The sequence below is a fragment of the Mauremys mutica genome, chromosome 1 (genome assembly GCF_020497125.1).
Source record: "Mauremys mutica isolate MM-2020 ecotype Southern chromosome 1, ASM2049712v1, whole genome shotgun sequence".
NCBI classification, from domain to species: Eukaryota; Metazoa; Chordata; order Testudines; family Geoemydidae; genus Mauremys; species Mauremys mutica.
Window position 1 is genome coordinate 21,939,455 of NC_059072.1, and position 19,144 is coordinate 21,958,598.

Genomic DNA, 19,144 nt, shown 5'->3' on the forward strand with positions numbered 1-19,144 from the left:
TTGTCTAAATTATGCTACTCCAGCTATGTGAATAATGTAGCTGGAGTCAATGTATCTTAGGGCTAGTCTACACTTACCTGCCGGGTCGACGCGGTGAGTTCGACTTCTCGGAGTTCGAACTATCGTGTCTAATCTGGACGCGATAGTTTGAACTCCCCGCGCGCTCCGGTCGACTCCAGTACTCCACCACTGCAAACGGCGGTGGCGGAGTCGACCTTGGAGCCGCGGACTTCGATTCCGCGGCGTCTGGACGGGTGAGTAGTTCGAACTAGGGTACTTCGAATTCAGCTATGCTATTCACGTAGCTGAACTTGCATACCCTAGTTCGACCCCCCTTCTTAGTGTTGACTTACCCCGGTGTCTTCACTGCACTGAGTTAATGGAAGATACTCTCCAGTCAACTTCCCTTACTCTTCTTGGAGAGCTGGAGTGCCAGGGTTGACAGGAGAGTGTTCTGCAATCGATTTAGCAGGTCTTCATTAGACCCGGTAAATCAATCCCTGCTGCAGATGTGGATCTCCCCATAATGGAGACCAACCCTAACTTTATCCGCTTGAATTTGAAAATTTTAGCTTAAAGGTTCTGATTAAATTAACATATTTTCTTGTCAGCATCAATCAACTTTTTGAAAAATCACACAGTTTTTTATTAATAAGTAGCAGGAATCAAGAAATTCAGAGTTTCATGTTTAACAGATTTACAGATTTCAAAGTCATGTGCTTTCAGGTGACTCATGTTGTCTCTTTTGCTAGGTAATACTGATATGGTCATTAGAGTTTTGCTGGATGCAGGATTTACAAATGAACTAGTTCAGAATTATTGGAGTAAACAATCTCTGTGAGTGTTCTTTTTTCATATCTTTTCATATCATTTTCATATCTTTTTATTAACTATGTAGTCATTGGGGTATTTGTAAATTTTTTTATGAATGTCAAGATCCAAGGTCTGGTAAATTCAAATTTGTGATTAGATATCAAAGTCAAAAATAAAACTAAATATGTGATATGTATATTTCAGTATTTAATGTTGATTAGAAAATGTGTATATTTTTCTCATAATTCTGTGCCTAAATGGTGGCTATTGTGAAGGTGGAGTTGCTAATAGTTCTAATTAGCTTTCGTTTAAACCTCTGCTTTTTGTCATAGCAATGGAGTTGTTGCACAATTTGTGGTTACGGATGGTGGAATCACTAGGGTTTACCCTAAAAGGTAAGAGTCATTTTATTTTCAAATAAGATCAGAATGTGAAAATAATTCCTGTAAGCCATATCAATGGAATATCCAATTAATGGATGTTATGCATACAACTGAAATTCCTTTGGTAACCCCAAGGATATATAAGAACATAAGAACAGCCATACTAGGTCAGACCAAAGGTCCATCCAGCCCAATATCCTGTCTTCCAACAGTGGCCAATGCCAGGTGCCCCAGAGGCAATGAACAGAACAGGTAATCATCAAGTGATCCATTTTCTGTCGCTCTTTCCCAGCTTCTGGAAAACAGAGGCTAGGAACACCTTTCTTGCCCATCCTGGCGAATAATCCTCTGTGAATGTATCTAGTTCTTTTTTGAACCCTGCTATAGTCTTGGCCTTCACAATGTCCTCTGGCAAAGAGTCCCACAGGTTGACTGTGTTGTATGAAGCAATACTTCCTTTTGTTTGCTTTAAACCTGCTGCCTATAAATGTTATTTGGTGACCCCTAGTTCTTGTGTTATGAGAAGGAGTAAATAACACTTCCTTATTTACTGTCTCCACATCAGTCATGATTTTATAGACCTCAATCCTATCTCCCCTTAGTCATCTCTTTTCCAAGATGAAAAGTCCCAGTCTTATTAATCTCTCCTCGTACGGAACCATTCCATATCCCTTATCATTTTCCAATTCCAATATATCTTTTTTGAGATGGGGCGACCACATCTGCACGCAGTATTCAAGATATGGGTGTACTATGGATTTATATAGCGGCAATATGATAATTTCTGTCTTATTATCTATCTCTTTCTTAATGATTCCCAACATTCAGTTTGATTTTTTGACTGCCACTGCACATTGAATGGATGTATATGTATAGTTATATGTATAGTTGGGATTATGTTTTCCAATGTGCATTACTTTGCATTTATCAACACTGAATTTCATCTGCCATTTTGTTGCCCAGTCACTCAGTTTTAAGAGATCCTTTTGTAGCTCTTCACAGTCTGCCTGGGACTTAATTATCTTGAGTAGTTTTGTATTATTTGCAAATTTGGCAACCTCACTGTTTACCTCTTTTTCCAGATCATTTATGAATATGTTGAATAGAACTGGGCCCAGTACAGACCTCTGGGGTACACCTCTATTTTCCTCTCTCCATTCTGAAAACTGACTATTCATTCCTACCCTTTGTTTCCTATCTTTTAAACAGTTATGAATCCATGAAAGGACCTTCCCTCTTATCTCAGGGCAGCTTACTTTGCTTAAGAGCTTTTGGTGAGGGAGCTTGTCAAAGGCTTTCTGAAAATCTAAGTACACTATATCCACTGGATCCCCCTCAAAGAATTATAGTAGATTGGTGAGGCATGATTTCCCTTTGCCAAAAACATGTTGACTTTTCCTCAACAAATTATGTTCATCTATGTGTCTAACAATTTTGTTCTTTACTATAGTTTCAACCAGTATGCCTGGTACTGAAGTCAGGCTTACTGGCCTATAATTTCTGGGATCACCTGTGGAGCCCTTTTTAAAAATTGGTGTCACATTAGATATCCCCCAGTCATTTGGTACAGAAGCTGATTTAAATGATAGATTACAGACTACAGTTAGTAGTTCTGCAGTAGTTCCTTCAGAACTCTTGGGTGAATACCATCTGGTCCTGGTGACTTATTACTGTTTAGTTTATCAATTTGTTCCAAAACCTCCTCTAATGACACTTCAATCTGGGACAGTTCCTCAGATTTGTCACCTACAAAAAATGGTTCAGGTTTGGGAATCTCCCTCACATCCTCAGCCAGGAAGACCGTTGCAAATAATTCAGTTATTGTCTCCGCAATGACCTTATAGCCCTTGAGTGCTCCTTTAGCATCTCAAGTGGGCCCACTGTTTTTTAGCAGGCTTCCTGCTTCTGATGTACTTAACAATTTTTTGCTATTACTTTTTGAGTCTTTGGTTAGCTGTTCTTCAAATTTTTTGGCCTTCCTAATTATATTTTTATACTTTGTTTGCTAGAGTTTATGCTCCCTTCTATGTTCCTCACTAGGATTTAACTTCCACTTTTTAAAGGATTCCTTTTTGCCTCTCACTGCTTCATTTACTTTGTTGTTTAGCCCTTTTTGGTTCTCTTACTATGTTTTTTAATTTGGAATATACATTTAAGTTGATCCTCTATTATGGTGTTTTTTAAAAGTTTCCATGCAGCTTGCGGGGATTTCATTTTTGGCGCTGAACACTTTAAGTTATTTTTCTCCTAATTTTTGTGTAGTCCCCCTTTCTAAAATTAAATACTACAGTGTTGGGCTTCTGTGGTCGTTTCCCTGCCACAGGGATGTTAAATGTAATTATATTATGGTCACTATTACCAAGTGGTACCTCTTGGACCAGATCCTGTGCTCCACTTAGGACTAAATCAAGAATTGCCTCTCCTCTTGTGGGTCCAGGACTAGCTGCTCCAAAAAGCAGTCATTTAAGGTGTCAAGAAACTTTATCTTTGCATGAGGTGACATGTACCCGGTCAGTATGGGGATAGTTGAAATCCCCCATTATTAACTGAGTTTGGTATTTTAATATCCTCTCTAATCTCCCTGAGCATTTCACAGTCACTATCACCATCCTGGTCAGGTAGTCAGTAATATATCCCTATCGCTATATTCTTACTATTAGAGCATGGAATTACTATCCATAGAGATTCTATGGTACAGTTTGGTTCGTTTGATTCATCTGGTTCATTTAAGGTTTTTGCTTCATTTGATTCTACACTTTCTTTCACATATAGTGCCACTCCCCTACCACGACCTGTTCAGCTACGCCAATATATTTTGTACCCTTCTGATACATAATAAGAAATACTATTATGTAGGTTGTCTTCCAGTTGCACCTTCCTGTATATTTTAGGTGAGGTAATCATATGTCATAGACAGGGCCGCCCAAAGTGGGGGGCAAGAGGAGCAATTTGCCCTGGGCCCCGCAGGGGCCCCCCAAGAGTTTTTTGGGGGCCCTGGAGCAGGATCCTTCAATTGCTCCAGGGGCCCCAGAAAACTCTCGTGGGGCCCGGGCCTCCAGAGCTGCTTCTTCTCCTGGTCTTCGCCAGTGGGGGGTCCTTCTGCTCTGGGGCGAAATGACCCTCCGCCGGCGAATTACCGCCGAAGCGGGACCCGCCGCCGAAGTGCAGCCGGTTCTTCGGCGGTTCTTCGGCAGCGGGGGGCCCTTCCGTTCCGGGACCCACTGCCGAAGTTCCCCGAAGACCCGTGGCGGGGGCCCCCCACCGCCGAATTACCACCGAAGACCCGGCTGCACTTTGGTGGTGGGTCCCGCTTCGGTGGTAATTCGCCGGCGGGGAGCCCCCGCCGCGGGTCTTTGAGGCACTTTGGCGGCGGATCGCGGAACGGAAGGACCCCCCACCGCCAAACTACCGCTGAAGCGGGGGCCCCCCGCTGCCGAAGACCCCAGGCTCCCGGAATCCTCTGGGCGGCCCTGGTCAGACACTGTCTACATGGTAAATGAGACATTGCTTTAAGTTATGGAGTTATTTTCTCACTAAATCTCTGATTTCCCCTCCAAACTCCACACAGACAAACTGACCATGCAAATGGATATCTTTGCCTATGTGTAGTCCCAATTCATTAGGGCTCCATATGATTGCAATAGTCCATCTGAACACAGGGAGTTTGTAAGATCAAGTCCCAGCACTGTCCACTCTGTGGTGAGCACAATCTAACAATTGTGAAGTCCAAAGTGGCCATAGGTCAGTTAAGATTATGAGGATGGTACGTACTGTATTTATCCTCAGTAGATGAAAAGGTAGGAAAGGTTTAAAAAACTCACAAATCTGTGTTTCTTTTCAACAAACTTATTATGACACAATTCACTGTTTGCAATGTTTGTGCTTAAATTTACTCTCCCAACACTGTTGTTAGAAGTAAATACTGAGAACCATATGCATATACAAGCACAGTTTATACCTAGTTGAAATAATCTTGCTGTATCCATTAGGTGATGGAATTCCAGCAGTACTTTCATAGTAGATCACAGCATAACAAAGAGAACAAAGAAAAAGCAATTTACTATAATGTGTTAATATGTATCTGCATTCTCCTTCTATCCATGTAAATGACCTGCATTAAGGTCTTCACATTTATCCTTCGTCTTCAGTCTTCTTCAGGGTTCTGCCATGAAGTTATAGGGTTAGGTCATCCCCTCCACTTTTCTCACTAAAAGGATGAAAACAAATGAAGACCCACTGAAATAGCTCATATTTTGTAGGCAGATATATGTACCTTCCCTCCCCTTCCAGCCCACAGTTGCAACTCTGTGGAAGCCCTTATCTCTCTCTGACCATGCTATCTGGCTGTGTTACAGCCTAGGCTCCCAACTAGGCTAAAACATGGCCTGCTAACAGTGCTTCGTATGTCTTAGCTTGCATCTTAATGGGCCTTTTCAATCATGTTAAGCTAACTCAATTGAGCTAACACAGTCAAAACATCATTTTGCCCATGAAGGCACACCCACTGTGTTTGGGTCACCATGATTTGTGTATGCATAGGGGAAGCAGTTTCATGCCTTGTGGGGAAGGGACACAGCTAGGGAAGTGATGCTTTATGAATCATTTCCCTCCCCCCTAGTCTTGCAGTAAGATAATGGTGACCCTGTCAGTACTGAATTGATTCCTGATTTGAGTTTGCAGCTTCCCGAGACTCAAATGGGTTTAGGAGCAAAGTTTGTGAAGGAAATATGCTCCCATAGAAGACAGGTGGGTACTGGAGAATAACATGGGCACAGTGCTTACACACACATACTTAGGCCCACGATGGCTGCCCAAAATTTGGGTGAATAAAATTTAAAAAAAGTCAGCTGATCTTTCTTTTAGTCAGTATGTCAATGCACTGACTGACAGACAGCTGATCTGAGAGCAACTTTTCCTGCTGAAATAATCTGCAGTGATACATGTGAAATCTCATATGTGCCTTGATTTTCTTTGAACTGCAGATTTTAGCTATGTCACATTTAAAACTGGTCTGTAATGTTATTGAATTCCTACTGAGCGTGAAGCAGGAGCAGGTCATAGTAATCAAAGCTTCTTCTTAGCACAGTATAGCAGTAAAGTGAGGTCCTTCTAAAAGCCATCTGGCCACTTAACATCTAATAGCTCAACATTCATTTGGCTGGCAAGCTTGAAAATCATGAACACTCTAAAGTACTCACAAGTACTCCCAGAATGTAAAGGGGAATAATGCAACATTAACAGATAGCATAGAGGACACATGAAAGTGATAACATTTCATACCATATCATGCAATTCTTATCTTCAGTTATTTAGGATGTGGGGGTGATTATATTAATATGAATTTATATGGCAAATTTATCTTTTTCCTGGGATTAGTTTGTATATTACCCATTAAAAATGTCATGGAATATGTTCCCCAATGGATTTGCCTCTCATGCCTGTAGTGCTCAGTTTCTCTCTCCCTCTCTTAAGTCTGTTAAGCTGCTTGCGTGCTTTTGAATAAAGGATGTCATGCAAAATAAGTCTATGGTTTTATGTTTTAAATAAACCCAGTGATAGATTTAAAATCAGAAAAATGTCCTTATAACAATTCTGAACCTGGTCCATGTTGTTCTGGGGGAACCCTTCCTCCATTCTATGGTCTGTTTGGTTTTGTTTTTCTCATTGCAGTTTGTAATTTAAGTTGTTGAAAGCTCAGACTTTCGTGAGGATAGGCACAAATACATTGTAATCAAAGGAGCTCATGAGTTTCTCAATCAAGACATTTATATTAAGTGGGGGAAAAAAACCTCTGCCTTGCAGCTCAAAGTGAAAATCTGACCGACTTTCTTTTTTGTGACCTTTCTCCCCCCCCCCCCCATGTATAGGGCAGGAGATGATTGGACAGAAAATCCTGAAACTTATGAAGTCAGTTTCTATAAACGGAGCTTGGATAATGACAACTATATCTTCACAGCTCCATACTACAACAGTAAGTCATTACTACTTTGAAATTCCAGAGGAGACTGGCACAATATCAACATTTGTGGATGTTTTCCTCCTTTCCAGTTGAGTTCGCTATTTAAAGTTGCATAGTTCAGAACAGACATTCCAACAGAGTCTGCCGGGTCATTGGGGAAGCAGCTCTAAAATAAATGTCACTCAGGTTTGGAAACTGTCCTCACAATCAGTCATCCATCCCAGTAAAGTGATGTGCTCTGCATTGTTTCTCCCAGTGACTAACAGGCTAAAATGCATTTTGGTTATATATTTTGTTAATTAATTGGGCTTGAAAGGTTTCTGTAGGTTTCTCAAATGCAGAGTTTCTTGTGTGAAGGAAACTACAGTGACCGTGTATCATACTGTCTGCAAGAGCCTCAGTTCCATGTATTGACATCGGAGAGAGGATCCAAAAGCAATTGTATATAGCTGAGTTCCCTAGATCTCATCAGTGTTGGCTCTAGCCATCCATGGGGGAACCAGGCCCAAAGGGAGGTGCAAAGTGGCAAGGAAGGCCTGAAGTTTCACGACTGCTTTAACACCACACTATTTATTTTTTCCAAAATGAGCTTGGATAAGTGCAGTCACAGAACTGTGTGGTCCTGCGAGCTTTTCTTCTGCATGGAGCCCAGACTGTGCCACTGATTTATTTAACACTTCAAACCTTTGAGTTTGAATTATTTTACTGATCAATATTATTCTGCTGAAATGGTTTCTGTGACCTTTTGTAATATTTAAAATGTAAATATCCACAATAATAAACTGGTTGATGAGAAGAGGTCCATCACCGAGACACATTAACCTTGTAATGCTCCTCTGAAAGCAGATGCTGCTGTGAATGAGATACTCTTCCCTCTTAGAGGGGGTATTTTATCTCATCTACAATTATTTCATATACATATTTATTATTGCAGTTTCCCAAAAATACTAGCCAGGTAGTAAAATGGTCTGCTTCAAAACCTTTTAGGAATCCTTTGAAAGCCCTCAGGACATTTTTTTTGTTACTTCATTTTCCATATTAAACAGTGCTGCCTGCAGGTTAGCCTGTTACAGTACCAGTCATCATTTACTGATTGTTGTTAGTGGGCTGCGCGCTGTCCGGTGACTAGAAGACTGTATGGGCTCTATTTAATGACCATACAATCTATGGCCCCTATTCTGCATTTCACGGGGCTGCTCACAGCTGTGTTTGCAGAATCAGACTAACTACACAGAACAGTGGAACTGACTGTACACACAGAGCTGTCAAATGTACAAAGTAAATAAAGAAGAGCAAAATATATTTTCCTCAAACTGTTCTGATTGTTCATGATTCTAAGCATAGCTGGGGGTAACCATCAAGTACGATTAGTAAGTACAACATTTTCATATAGAGATTTGGGTTTGAGGATGATGGTTGCCAGTTAAATAATGGTTAATTTCTTGATTGAACTTGAGTTGAGGGGTAGGACTTCTTTATTTAGGGCCAGGAATCAGAAAAGATCACATCACTCTTTTTAACCTTTTGTTTTTTCCCGTACTCTCAGAAAGTGATGCCAGTAGCTATGAAACAGGCATTATGGTGAGCAAGGCTGTGGAAATAACCATTGGTGGAAAACTTCTTAAACCCGCAGGTGAGATGGAATGGTACTAGCACTCTAAATACACAAGTTCTTTTGTTGTTGCCCATCAAGAACGTCCATAAGAAATCTAACTGAAATCTCAAAGCAGTCTGTCTTCTAAAATTTTTCTTCACAAGGCTTTTTTTAATTTTGCTGGTGAAAACCTAGCCAAAGAGCTGATAGTGTGTTAGTAAAGATATTTGGTTGATTAGAATAATGAAGGGCCTTGGAGGACAGATGACTGGTCAGAAAAATGATTTCTTTTAGTTTATCAGCTTCAGAAGTTAGACTTTTATGGTGAATTTTTCATCTGTTTTAGGATCTTGCCTTTTGTTGTTGTTGTTGTTTCCTTTCATTTTGCTAAATAGAATTTCCTGGTTTGTTTGTTTGTTTCTTTGTTTTAGTTGTTGGAATAAAAATTGATGCAATCAGCTGGATGGAAAATTTCACCAAAACCACAACCAAGAGCCTGGTAAGGAATTGATTGACTTCTGTTGAACTTCATTTGCTTTTTCTCTAAGCTATGAGCACAAACCAGTGCTTCCCCCTTCCGTGCAGGCAGGGGGAAGTTTGTATTACAACTTCACAAAGGTCCACAGTTGCTGACTGGTGGTGGTGGTTAAAGCATTTCAAAACACAAAATGCATCTATTAAAAAGCAGCTGTATTTTTTCAGTTACCCACTTATACATGTCTTGCGTTGAAGGTTAGAATATGTCTCCAGATTCAATAGTAACAATGGAGAAAAGAAAATGCATAACAACGGCATATGTCAGCCTCTAGAGACAGTATTGTGTTTTTACAATGAGCCAAATCTCTCAGAAAATCAGGGACACCCATGACTCAGGCTTCCAGAACTCAGGCTCCAAGGCTGTTTAATTGTGGCATAGACGTTCAGGCTGGGCTACAGCCCGAGTTCTGGGACCCTTCCCCTGGCAGGAATTGAATGGGAATTTTTAAAGGAGTTGAATGAGACGGGGAGAAAATTAGTGGCAGCTAGAAGGAAAAGTAAAGGGAGAATCTGACACACTAGGGAAGGGGAGGGACAAGAAGTAGTTGAGGAGCAAACAGGCTCAATGAGCCACAGTTGGTGGGAACCCAGATTCATATCTGGCAGGCTAGTACTATCAGAGCTGTGGCTCTACTGGTAATCTGAGTGCGGAGAAGCAGCTCCATGTCCCAACACATCAACATGAGGTGAAGGAAGCTGCTTGTCTGAAAAAGAAAGAAAGTCGACTTGTGGGTGTCAGTGAGTGCAAAAGAGGCTGCAGTGTGGTCTGGGAGCTGAGTAGCCCAACACACAACAGAAGGAAGAAAGGGGGTGTGTGTGTGTGAGTGTGAGTGAGAGTTGGCACAGAAACTACCAAAATTGAAGAGTGGTGAACCTCCTTGATCTCTGAACACAGTTAAAGTGAAAAACTGACATGTTCCTATGTATTTTTTATATAGCTGGGGAAAAAATACATAGGAACATGCCATTTTTTCACTTTAACTCTATTCATAGATCAAGGATGTTCACCACTTTTCGGTTTTGGTAGCTTCTGTGCCCACCATCTCTCTCTCTCTCTCACACACACCCCCACACCCTTTCTTTCTTCTATTGTGTATTGTGTTTTGTGTATGTATATACACACACACACACACACACACACACACGCACACACAAGGGCTGTCAAGTGATTAAAAACAATCATGATTAATCGCACTGTTAAACTATAATATTTATTTACATATTTTGATGTTTTCTACGTTTTCAAATATATTGATTTCAGTTACAACACAGAATACAATGTGTACAGTGCTCACTTTATATTTATTTTATTACATATATTTGCACTGTAAAAAACAAAAGAAATAGTCTTTTTCAATTCACCTAATACAAGTGCTGTAGAGCAATCTCTTTATCATGAAAGTTGAATTTACAAATGTAGAATTATGTACAAAATATAACTGCATTTAAAAATAAAACAATGTAAAACTTTAGAGCCTACAAGTCCACTCAGTCCTACTTCAGCCAATCACTCAGACAAACAAATTTTGTTACATTTGCAGGAGATAATGCTGCCTGCTTCTTGTTTACAATGTCACCTGAAAGTGAGAGCATGGCACTGTTGTAGCCAGCGTTGCAAGATATTTATGTGCCAGATGCGCTAAAGATTTATATTTCCCTTCATGCTTCAGCCACCATTCCAGAGGACATGCATCCATGCTGATGACGATCCAAAGCAGAGTGGAGCAACGCATGTTCATTTTCAGCATCTGATTCAGATGCCCCCCAGCAGAAGGTTGATTTTCTGTTTTGGTGGTTTGGGTTCTGTAGTTTCTGCATCGGAGTATTGTTCTTTTAAGACTTCTGAGAGCATGCTCCACACCTCGTCCCTCTCAGATTTTGGAAGGCATTTCAGATTCTTAAACCTTGGGTTGAGTGCGGTAGCTTTTTTTAGAAATCTCACATTGTTACCTTCTTCCATTTTGTCAAATCTGCTGTTAAAGTGTTCTTAAAACAAACGTGCTGGGTCATCATCCGAGACTGCTATAACATGAAATATATGGCAGAATTCAGGTAAAACAGAACAGGAGACATACAATTCTCCCCCAAGGAGTTCAGTCACTAATGTAATTAATGCATTTTTTTTAACAAGTATCATCAGCATGGAAGCATGATCTTTGGAATGGTGGCTGAAGCATGAAGGGGCATAGGAATGTTTAGAATATCTGGCACGTAAATACCTTGCAAAGCCTGTTCTCACTTTCAGGTGACATTGTAAATAAGAAGCAGGCAGCAGTGTCTCCTGTAAATGTAAACAAACTTTTTTGTCTTAGCAATTGGCTGAACAAGAAGTAGGACTGAGTGGACTTGTAGGCTCTAAAGTTTTACATTGTTTTGTTTTTGAGTGCAGTTATGTAACAAAAAAATCTACATTTGTATGTTACATTTTCACAATGAAGAGATTGCACTACAGTACTTGTATGAGGTGAATTGAAAAATACTATTTCTCATCATTTTTACAGTAAAATTTGTAATAAAATATAATAATATAAAATAAGCACTGTACAGTTTGTATTCTGTGTTGTAATAGAAATCAATATCTTTGAAAATGTAAAAAAAGTCCAAAAATATTAAATAAATTTCAATCGGTATTCTATTGTTTTAAGTGTGATTAATCACAATGAATTTTTTTGAGTGAATCGCGCAAGTTAACTGTGATTAATCAACAGCCCGTGTGTGTGTGTGTATACAAACCACTACCAACCAAAAGAAACAAAGAGGGAATTAATAAAATCTATAAATAAATAAATAAATCTACCCTGAGCAGAGTTTTTACCCCCAGTGGCAAATGCAATGCACTCAGATACCATGGTAATGAGTACCAGTATAAAACCCTACAGCAGACAGCCAGGCACACACAAAAAACACCTGGGTTTGTCTTGAATCCAACTGTTTATACTCATGAGTTAATGAATATCACGTAATAGAACAGACTTTCTAAGAAACCATTCCCTAAAGATTATTCTTCTTCTGTTTTCCAGTGCAACAGTGAACTTTGTGGCTGTGAAAGAAACAGTATGGTAAGAATAAACTTAGTAATAAATACCCTGCAGAGAGGGAAGGGTCCCCTTTGTTTGTTCTTTGGGGCCATCAAAACTTGTGACCACTGCTATACCCAATTACTTTCTGCAAGTTAAAAACAGAAGCAGTGTTAGCAGAGAGTTGACAGTCTTCTGTGTCTAGGAAGAGAGAGGTGAGGATTCTGAGAGGGATGCTATGGTGAGAAAATGAAATGAAGTCATAGGCAAGGGAGTCCTTGAAATGAGACTATAAGAACTAAAGGGGAGCGAAGAAGAAGAAAGAACATAATATCGGAGAGAGCAGTAGGAAATGGGGGAGTCATGAAAAAGAAGGTGAGGAGAGAAAAGATGATGAAACTTTTTAAAGAAAGAGGTGAAGAGAAAGGAGAGGGAGCAAAAAAAGAGAGAGTGGGAAAATAAGAGAAATTGAGAAGAGAGACAAAAAGAAGAGGTGAAGGAATGTGAAGAGGTGGAAAGCAAAAACAGATGCACAATGTTTCACCTAGTGAATATTAGATCATAATTAGTTTCTCCTCTGTCTTATTGTATCTCTTTCACATACATCCTGTACATTTTAGTAGGAGGGAAGGCAGGGAAACCTATGTTGAGCATGTGTAACCAACACACATCCTGGGTGTGGTGTTCTGTCCCCTCTAGTGGCACCGAGACCACTTAGAGATGAATGAGTCTGCTACAGCCTTAGCTAAGAGCTATGTGGCTTTTAGCCCATGCAGTAGAGCAGTGGTGGGCAGCCTGCAGCCGCAAGCAGCCCATCATGGTTAATCCGCTGCCGGGCCGCGAGACAGTTTGTTTACATTGACTGTCTACAGGCACAGCCACCTGCAGCTACCAGTGGCCGCGGTTCGCCATTCCCAACCAATGGGAGCTGTGGGAAGCCCCACGAACCACAAGTTGCTCACTACAGCAGTAGAGGCTCATGCGCTAAGCTTCAGAGGTCTCAGGTTCGATGCTGGTGACCGTGATCTGTTGGTGTTACACATTCATGTTATATTAATATTTAATTTGGATTCTGTATTATCAAATAATTTGAGGGAGAGAGACAGACGATATCCTTAAATCCACCATAATGCACACAGCACCCTCCAGCCTGTGGGGATACTAGACTTTCCATTGCCTTCCTTCCCTCCATCCCCTGCTGAGCCAGGAGTTTGGGGCATGTGGCCCTAGAAGCACTAATGGGTGGTGATTTTACAGCTTCAGGAGCCCTAATGTTGTCAGGAACTCCGAATTCTCTCATGTGCTTAAGCGCCTTCCCCAGTCGGGACATCTGTGAGTTCTTTTGTGGGGCTGGGAGAATGACTATTGGGTGTGGGACTTATGACTAATTGTCAGGCCCAGGCAGCAGCACCGCATCCTCAGGCAATAGGAAGATCAGTGTATGCTCTATAGCAGCAGTTCTGAAATTTTAGCAACCTGAGGATCCCCATTTGAATTTTAAATGTTTTAAACCCCAAATCCCCGCTCAGCCCCAGGCCTCACCCCCACTACACACCTTCCGCCAAGGCCCCACCTCTGCCCGTCCCCACTCCATCCTTGCCCCTCTTCTCCCCACCTCTTTCTGGCTCCTCCCCCTCCCTCCCAGCACCTCCTGCACACCGCTGAACAACTGTTCCCCAGCATGCAGGAGGCACTGGGAGGGAGGGGGAGAAGTTGAGGGAGAGAGGGGAAGGAGTTGATCAGCAGGGCCCGTGGACCCCCGGAGTACCCTTGGGGACCCCCAGGTGTCTGCGTGTGGACCCCAGTTTGAGAAACACTGCTCCATAGTTAATCAATGGACTTTCTGACCCCAGTACCTGGCACGTGCAGGAATCCACCCATGCCACTGGGACAGCAGCAGAGAAAATGGCTCTTAGCTCTGTGTGGAACTGGTGCCCTAGTTGGAGAATAAGGGGTTCATCATCTGAAGGGGGTGAAAAAAACAGAGCAAAATAAAGTAAATATTGTGAAAATAATTATAGGCAGCAAGCCCAGGTTTGCCGTTTTAAAAGACTCCTACCACTAAAAGCTACAAATCAGAATGGTCTCTAGGTGTGAACTAAAACCAAATCAAAAGTTGCAATCCCTTTATCAGAGCTCTGATCCATGTATGAAGGGGGGTTGTAAGGACATTGCACTCTTAAGGCTAGTTAAGCATCCTGAACAAATAATTTACAAAAACAAGTTACATAAAATTAAGCCACATGTGGGTCCCTTGATCCAAATTTTGCAACACTTATGGATTCAGGGCTATTGGCTTCATGCCCTAGCCTCCCCTACTTATACTTTCTGAATACCAGAGGTAAAGTCAGAAAACACCTTTCCCAGGTGTTAATGGATGAAACAATAGTTACTAGAGCAAGGGAACAAGGAGTGTGAAGTTCTCCAAATACTAATGTTGTTTTACATGAAACCTCTAGGTCTTGACTAGGTTAAACATGCAGATTCTTTGTTGCCAAGCTGATTTCTTTTGAAAAGGGACATTCCAGTCCAGGCCACATGGATTTTAAGATATATCTGAAATGCTGAACGTCAGCCTTTTCTCAGGGATTGTGTCTGGCTGCTTGGAAAGAGAACCGTATCTTTCTTGAAAAAGATCCTTTTTTTTTCCTCCTTGTAATAGCACCTGGATTGTGTTGTTCTTGATGACGGTGGATTTCTTTTGATGTCAAATCAGGATGAATATACCCAACAGGTATGTGTGTTTTTAAATTCATGCCATTAAACATGAGATTGACTTACTTCTCCATTAAGACAGAGAGCGTTTTATAATTAAAAATGACCTGTTAACCTAAGTTCGCTATACAAAGACACTGTGTGGCTGTTCATTGACCTCATTTCATTTGTTTAAATCACGGTTATCAGAGTTTGAGGTGATGAATCACAGACTCATGTACGAACCACAAAGAAAATTTGCTAAATCTCAAATTTAATATAATTTGCTAGCTTTTATCACTGTCTTACTAGTGACTTGACATGTCTAGGCCTGCGCTAATGTGGCCCTGGCTATAGTGATTTAAGGGAGTGAATAAGAAATGGGATGAAGAGTTTGCATTGTTTCCCTGAGAAAGACTTCTTGAAACATAGAGATAACGTAGTGTAAGTGCCGGGAGCACAGAATTATTCTGTGTTGATGTATGAGAACATGAAGATGTTATATTTTTTTCTATGAAAAAATTCAATTTTTTTTCCAGTACTTTTTAGAGCTTCTGTCAAAAAAAATATTTTGGTTTTCAGTTGTGGAAAATATCCATTTACTCAAAAAGCCATTTTTCATCCAAAAAAAAAAAGAGGAGTTCCTATGAATTTTTTTTCTATCATATCTAATTGGTACACTGAAGAATTATTGCATAAAGAATCTATTTCATGATACTGCAACATATTATCAACAGCAGCATTGTGTCTTGGTGTTATGACATCACAGGTTATTGCACTGCAACATTGCACTATTGTTTGAGACACAACTGTAGTCAGTTATGTAATGGAAGGTAAGATCCCAGTTCAGCTGGAAAGCCAGAGCATGGGAAATTTTGATCTCTGGAGAAGATGGTGGCTCCCCGTGTGGTGGGGTGCAGCAGCCTACTTTTCCTTAGAGGCAGAATTCAGGAATTATATGGTAAAGTCATAAATATGCCACCGAAGCATCTTTTGGTTGGTTCTACCTTTTTCCACCTAGAAAAAAAGAGGTAAGCACTCTAGAGGAGATACTGAGATAGCATGTGAACAGATTTGGGTAACTGTTGATGGAATGAGTACAAACATTAGGGGCAAACACAAACTACCATCTAATCACATCAAGAGTCGAATATTCAAAAATGGCTTTGGAATTTGCACCTAAAATTTTGCACGTGCAGTCATTTGTTCATAGGGAAAAAAACCTAAAGACTCAAAGTAGATATGGACATAATCAGGTTGATGCCCCTGTGAAAAATAAGTCCCTTATGGGTTTTATAATAATGACAATGAACCAAATCACGCAGCTGTAAATCAGGCCAAACTTCCCCTGAAGTCATTTAGAGTTTTGCCTGAGTAGGTCTGGAAAACAATTTATTATTTTATAGAATGTAAAGTAAATACAAAATTAACATAAAGTGAAAGACTTTTGTAATTTATCACCATATATCCCATAGTAATTTATACCTTCTAGGATTTATACCTTCTTTGAATTCAGCAGCATTGTTCAATATATGTAAATATATGTATGTTATTTATCATGTGATGTCAGTTTAGAAGTGTTTAAACTCATCTTATTTACAATTTTCTGCACCAGATTGGACGATTCTTTGGTGAGATTGACCCTGACCTGATGCGAAACCTCATTAACATGTCCTTGTATGCCTTTAACAAGTCTTACGACTATCAATCTGTGTGTGATCCCGAAGAAGAACCAAAGCAAGGAGCTGGTCTTCGTTCTGTATACGTGGTCAGTATCCCCTTGCCAAGTTATCAGCATTCCCCTTACCTATGTGCAGATGCTTGTACTAATGGTGCAATCTTTGTACTTCATTTTGTAGCCTACAGTAGCAGATATTTTGCATGTCGGATGGTGGGCCTCTGCAGCCGCCTGGTAAGTTCAAATATTCTGGTAATGTTTATACCAAAGTCATAATTTACAATTCAGCAAAAAGAAAATGTATTTGGTAACAATTAGTTTCTTCTTTCTACAGTGGCTATGTATGATAATAACAGATTTTTGAATTCTTAGGAGCTATTCTGTGGTTTTAAGGGCTGGTACTGCTTCTGCAGCCTCATACAGTGAACATTTTTAGTAACCTCCTCAGACTCCTTGAAAACTTCATTTTCTTGATCTTAAAGCAAAATGAGACTTCATAATTCTCTGTTGTCAAGCTAAGGGTGGGAGGGATAGCTCAGTGGCTTGCGCATTGGCCTGCTAAATCATAGGGTTGTGAGTTCAATTTTTGAGGGGGCTATCTGGGGCAAAAATCTGTCAGGGGCAGTACTTGGTCCTGCTGTGAAGGGGGACTGGACTTGATCACCTTTCAAAGTCCCTTCCAGTTCTGTGAGATGGGTATATCTCCATATTAAAAAAAAACAAAACTGCATAGGTGCAGGAGTTGGTTTGGGTTGAGCTATCTTTAATCTAGGATGCTGCCATGCAGCTTTCAGATGGACTTGTTCAGTTCATAATTCAGTACACTATATTGTTCTTTTTCAAGTGCATGATTAAACAAGTAGGTTGAGAAAGAGTCAGTTTTTGAGGTGTCACTGAATCATTTTGTTAAGCACATAATGGCATCTATTGGAAAACATAAGCAAGTCCTATTTCAGAGCACCAGATGCCACTAAAATGCATTGTTTGGTAATGTAACTCACTGAAAGTTGCTCATTGAAAGAATCAATTGGTTTTTTGTTCATTGTCTTTTTTACCAAAGATATAAACTAGTGATACTGTTTCAAGGAAGAAGCCACATGTAAAACAATATAGTATAACAGCTTTTTTTCCATTTTTTTTCCTTTGCTCAATTTAAACAACAAAACTATACTTCCTCTGCAAGAACAAAAAGAACGCTGGGTAATATTCCAGCAACATATACCTTAGAGACTATCATAGAACAGGGAAGAGGGAATGGCAGTCTATTTTAACTTTTAGAACTACTGAATGAAATCCTGGTTCTCTTGAACTGAATGAGAATTTTGAGATTGACTTCAGCGGAGTCAGGATTTCACCTCTTAACTGGTTTAATGGTTACTATATTTAGCTAAACACAATACCGAATAAATATAGAAACTGATCTAAAACTCCACACCACAGACTTGTCTCATTTTGGAATTAAATCTGTGCAGTAATTAGCAATAGCCACAAAAATTGTTTTGCTAGTTTCATAATGCATATATAATGAAATTCAGCCCTGTACAGATTAAGCACCCCTGCGATACCAAAACCATGTGGCAAAAATTTAATTGGGACTTAAGTGGTATGGTCGGCGTCAGGCAGGCCTTCTGCACTGGTGTGAATTTTACCCTATGAGATTATCTATCCTTCATGATAAAGTTTTGTGGTGCATATTCCATAGCACAATAGTAGGTAATTTACACTATTTGGAGGTAAGCATTGCAATATATCACAGCTGAACAAATATAGAGAGAGCAGTTATCTCACAGATGGCACTGTGAAGACTTTAGATATTTGTTTTTATTATCCGTTACATTTAGTTAACAGTTAAGATCTTTGTTTTCTGGAACAAAAATGAACCTCAAAAACCAGAGATGGGAAATGATCCAGGGATGAAACCTAAGCTCTGCTCAAACAGAGAAATTTGGGTTATCAGTGTTCAAATCAAACTCAGAGGTCTGGACTCAATTTAGACTTGGGTCTTGTTTTCCACAGAGTTTCAGTTGAAAGCGCCACAAGAAAGTGCTTTCATTGGAAATTTTTGAAATGGAATCTAGGCCACAAGCAGGCTGAGAGGCCATTAGGGAAGTGGAATAGAAAGGACTGATCAGAGTGCATTTCAGCAAGGCAGCTAGTGAAAGCAAATGCAGAGAAACAGGAGAAGCTGGGTTAAGGTTAACTCTTATGTTTCGGGCAAAAATTTGGAATAGGATAGTGAGTGACAATTTTCAAAGCTTATTTGGGGAGCATGAAGAATCAGTTAAGTAAATATCTTCTGTTCTCTGCACCCTGGGAACTTTCAGGCTCTTCCCCATTTTTTCAGGCTTCCTCTCTCTCTCATCCTCAGTGAATTCTGTGATCACTTTCTTTCAAGCTAAAAAGGGCTTGATGAGGACTTCCTTCTGGGTCAGCCAGTGGAGTCACTGTTGAATGACATGAGGTTTCTCA

At 40.3% G+C, this 19,144-nt stretch overlaps 1 protein-coding gene across 3 annotated transcripts in view; it reads left to right on the top strand.

The window, feature by feature from the left end:
- The window catches only part of CACNA2D1 (calcium voltage-gated channel auxiliary subunit alpha2delta 1), a 636,415-nt gene that overhangs the window by 588,656 nt on the left and 28,615 nt on the right, over nt 1–19,144 (top strand). For all 3 annotated transcript variants that reach the window (XM_045030029.1, XM_045030036.1, XM_045030046.1), the window contains 9 exons: nt 753–837; nt 1,146–1,208; nt 7,064–7,167; nt 8,702–8,788; nt 9,181–9,248; nt 12,307–12,345; nt 14,966–15,037; nt 16,613–16,765; nt 16,857–16,909. In XM_045030029.1, the coding sequence (XP_044885964.1) occupies nt 753–837; nt 1,146–1,208; nt 7,064–7,167; nt 8,702–8,788; nt 9,181–9,248; nt 12,307–12,345; nt 14,966–15,037; nt 16,613–16,765; nt 16,857–16,909 (724 nt within the window). The remainder of the gene's footprint in view (nt 1–752; nt 838–1,145; nt 1,209–7,063; nt 7,168–8,701; nt 8,789–9,180; nt 9,249–12,306; nt 12,346–14,965; nt 15,038–16,612; nt 16,766–16,856; nt 16,910–19,144) is intronic.